At 38.0% G+C, this 4319-nt stretch overlaps 1 protein-coding gene across 1 annotated transcript; it reads left to right on the forward strand.

The window, feature by feature from the left end:
• The first annotated feature begins 473 nt into the window (after positions 1–473).
• On the forward strand, positions 474–3901 carry HAND2 (heart and neural crest derivatives expressed 2). Its single transcript, XM_073656255.1, has 2 exons — positions 474–1549; positions 3208–3901. The coding sequence occupies exons 1-2, from the start codon at positions 1016–1018 to the stop codon at positions 3304–3306; spliced, it is 633 nt and encodes a 210-aa protein (XP_073512356.1). The 5' UTR covers positions 474–1015; the 3' UTR covers positions 3307–3901.
• The last annotated feature ends 418 nt before the right edge of the window (positions 3902–4319 follow it).

The following is a 4319-nucleotide window of genomic DNA, read 5'->3' on the forward strand; positions in this document are numbered from 1 at the left end:
TATATAGGGCTACTTACAGAGCAATCGTTGTTTTAGTAATAACAATACATTATTAAATAAATACGTTTGTCCCAATTACTAGAATCCAGTCACCTTATTTTTGAGGATCTAATACAACCACATTGACATAATACAGTGAATCACATGTGATCGCTGCATGAAGCATTTCTAGCACACTCCCCAACCATAAAGCATACTGTACCTTTAGTGGAGCACTGTATACACACATATACATATACAGTATGTGATAGGGCAGTGTAAAGCATGTGCTGCACTCTTGCATTAACCTCTGTGCCATGGTGGATTTTTTTCTTGCTATAATGATATTATAGTTATGCTGGGACAGCCAATCCTGGGAGAGCAGCCTTACAATTAGCACAGGGAACATCAAAAAGGTTCGTTGCTGCATATGACGGAGCCCTCCCAGTGTCTCTGTGATTGGCTGGAATGGCCTCTGACGACATATATTAACCCCAGCTTCCCTAAAGATGTAGCTGTACATGGAGATCCTACATGGATATAGTGCCAGTGCTGAGTCCTCCCTGCATGCAGAACTATGGGGTGCAGAGAGGATCTCTGGAGATGTCAGTAAGCTGCACTTAGGTTTGGGGGTCCTGACTCTGGCCTGTTTGCTGCCTCTGGATTGAGGGATCATCTGCTGCACTGAGGCAGGACATGGATGCCAGCTCACAGTGAGAAGCCTGTATGCTGCTGCCACATCCCATGGGGGACTATGGACGAGACCTGCTGTAAGTAGCACATGCAGCTGCTGTATGGGAGGATTGCACTGAGCTGGACTGCACCCATGACCCCCCAATGCCCTGTAATACTTGAATGAGGGTCCACCCTGATTGTTTGTGCAAGCAGCATTTATTGTGTCCTCAATATTGTGTATTATTACTATAAAGACTGGGGATAGCTGATCTATGGGGAGCCGGAGCTAGCCACAGCCTCCATCTATTTATAGAGCCAGTCCTGCTGTGCCCCCAGGAGGAAACACTTGGCCGCAGCTGCCATGAGCTTGGTTGGAGGCTTCCCCCACCACCCCGTGGTGCACCATGATGGTTACCCCTTTGCCGCGGCTGCAGCTGCCGCCGCCAGTCGCTGCCATGAAGAGAACCCTTATTTCCATGGCTGGCTTATCAGTCACCCCGAAATGTCTCCCCCCGACTACAGTATGGCACCGTCCTATAGTCCGGAGTACGCCAATGGTGCTGTTGGCCTGGACCACTCCCATTACGGGGGTGTCCCGGGAAGCGGGGCCGGAGGTTTAATGCAAAGGCCTGTGAAACGGAGGGGGACTGCAAACCGTAAGGAGAGGCGCAGGACTCAGAGCATCAACAGCGCCTTCGCCGAGCTGCGGGAGTGTATCCCCAACGTGCCCGCCGACACCAAACTCTCCAAGATCAAGACATTGCGCCTGGCTACCAGCTACATCGCCTACCTCATGGACCTGCTGGCCAAGGACGACCAGAACGGAGAAACTGAGGCCTTCAAGGCGGAGATCAAGAAGACAGATGTCAAAGAGGAGAAACGGAAGAAGGAACTGGTCAGTACATGAGTTACACAAGTGCTGTGATCCTTATATAGAATAGTGTGATAGATGGAGAGATAGTAGATAGAGATGGAGAGAGAGATAGATAGATAGATAGATAGATAGATATGGGATAGATAGATAGATAGATAGATAGATAGATAGATAGATAGATATGGGATAGATAGATAGATAGATAGATATTGTTATTAGATATACAGATTGATAGATATCTATACAAATAGATAGATAGATAGATAGATAGATAGATAGATAGATAGATATGGGATAGATGGATAGATAGATAGATATGGGATAGTTAGATAGATAGATAGATCGATCGATCGATAGATAGATAATCCGTTTTTTCATCATCTAAGGATTGCTGCCCTCATTTTTTTATTCTTTGGAAGGATAGACAGATAGATATATAGATAAAATGATAGACAGATAGATATATAGATAAAAGGATAGACAGATAGATAGAAAGATAGATAGATAGATAGATAGATAGATAGATGGATAACGGATACATCCGTCCGTTTCTGCTTTCAGTTTTCTAATCACCATGTCATATAAAACTATCTATAATTCTGACTTAATTTAATAGTATTATTTTTTTAGTATTATTGACTACAGTTGTGGGAAACCACTTCTAATAATTTATTCAATCACAACAACATTACAAAACATTAAAATCACCAATAAATACCCTACAATGTCGTCACCAAACCCAATATACAGTGACATAACTAATGCAGCGATATGAACATTTCTAAACACGAAATACACAAACATAAAATATTTCTATATGGGAAATAATTAAAATAGGGAAATGGTAAATATATTTCACGCTAATCATTGAAAATATAGGAGTAATATGAATAATACTAAAACTAAACTATAGCTAAAACAAATACTAATTTATAGATTGAGATTAAATAAATAATTATGACAGAGATGAACACATGATAGTTCTCGTGATTGCAGCAGTGAAATATTGTGTTTAGTGAAAATGTAAAGAAAATTTACTATAATTGCAGTTTAGTTCTACAAATATTATACCAAGTGCGTCTGAACGTGTTTATCAGTGAAGTATATAGATTTATGTCCCAACACATCTGAGTATATAATGTTTAACATTATGTGCTGCTGTCATCCATCATATAGGAATATGAGTGCTGAGCAACCTCCTCACTCCTGACATCCTGCTTTTTGTATATTTACATATATTTAACTGTAGCTCCAGACCCTATATCTGTTTACATTTTTCCTTAAATAGATTAAAATTAATTTTTAGCAAAATACTTAAATCTTATATAGGAAAAATAGAGATAGATGACTTTTTTTATTGGTATCTCTGCAAATAGTTTTTGTAGTACAAATATTTGGGAAGAATATAACACTTATTATTTGTATTATTATTATTGTTATTATAAACATTATTTTGTTCTTTTCTGGTTATATTTTAGCTAGTGTTTAATCCAGTTTAATTTTGATACATGGCCCAGATGAGGCCAGTGCAGAATAATACACATTAATATTTGTCAAAAATACTTTGTTACAGATACATAATATTATACTATATCATTTTAAAATTCTGCTTCTGTTTTTATTTTATTGATTTATTATTATTATATTATTATTATCATTTTTGCATTCTCTCAAAACAGAATGAACTCTTGAAAAACACAGTTAGTAGCAACGATAAGAAAACTAAAGGAAGGACTGGCTGGCCCCAACATGTATGGGCCCTGGAACTTAAACAATGATCCTATGAACTGCAGGACTATGAAGACTATAAAATAGACAATAAACTATGTATGGAATGGTCCAGTTTATTTATGTGCAATCCCCCTTCCCTCCTCAATGCAACCCTCATTGTGGATCTGTGCAGAGAAGCATTCCATTATATGAAGAGGAATAATCTACAGGTTGGTAATAGCAGGGGGCCCTGTAGGTCATGTATGACATTATGTACATAGAACACATGACTCCCTGGCAATCTTTCCTATGTATGTTTGTCTGTGAAGTGTACTTGCCCCATGGGGTCATTAGAAATGAATATACCAGCAGGATGGGCTTTCTTCCTTGGGTATATTATCCGTGTCACTGCCAGGGTGGTGGCCTGCGCCTGGCTGCAGTGCAGTGTGTGCTGTGGGCCCTCTGACAACAGGGAAGACCCCATTGTAACGTTGTTGTCAGAGTTGTTCTTGTTTATGTTGTCCTTGTGCTCGTGTAACATTTGAAGGTGTTTCAGCTATCTGTTATTGTGCACTTCTGTCCAGAAATGTGGAGTATAATTAATATTTGAAGGTGTAAAACGTTGTAAGTGATCAATAAACCACTGAGTGTCTTTTTTGTATATATTCTGTTCATTAATCCGAGTATTTAAGAATGGCAACACCAAAGTGCTCTGCATGTATGCCAGTATTCACATGGAGATGTAGCTGGACATTGGACATATATTATATAAGATAATATCTACATGGTCCTCTATATCTGTCATGTGTGACCATATATATATATATATATATATATATATATATATATATATATATATATATATATATATATATATATACACAGCTGTAGATCCAAAATATTCATGTCCATGTAGTTGTCCATATTACACATTTACATGTGCAAATACTTATATTTAAATACGTGTATGTGGTGTATGTGTTTAAATATTCATATTTATATAACTGTAAACACACTACACACATTACACATTATATATATATTTATAAATATGCAGCTTTACACATTTATTTGATAATAA

This window comes from Phyllobates terribilis, unplaced genomic scaffold, assembly GCF_046119375.1.
Source record: "Phyllobates terribilis strain yellow unplaced genomic scaffold, ASM4611937v1 Scaffold_1__5_contigs__length_1240528914, whole genome shotgun sequence".
Lineage (NCBI taxonomy): Eukaryota > Metazoa > Chordata > Amphibia > Anura > Dendrobatidae > Phyllobates > Phyllobates terribilis.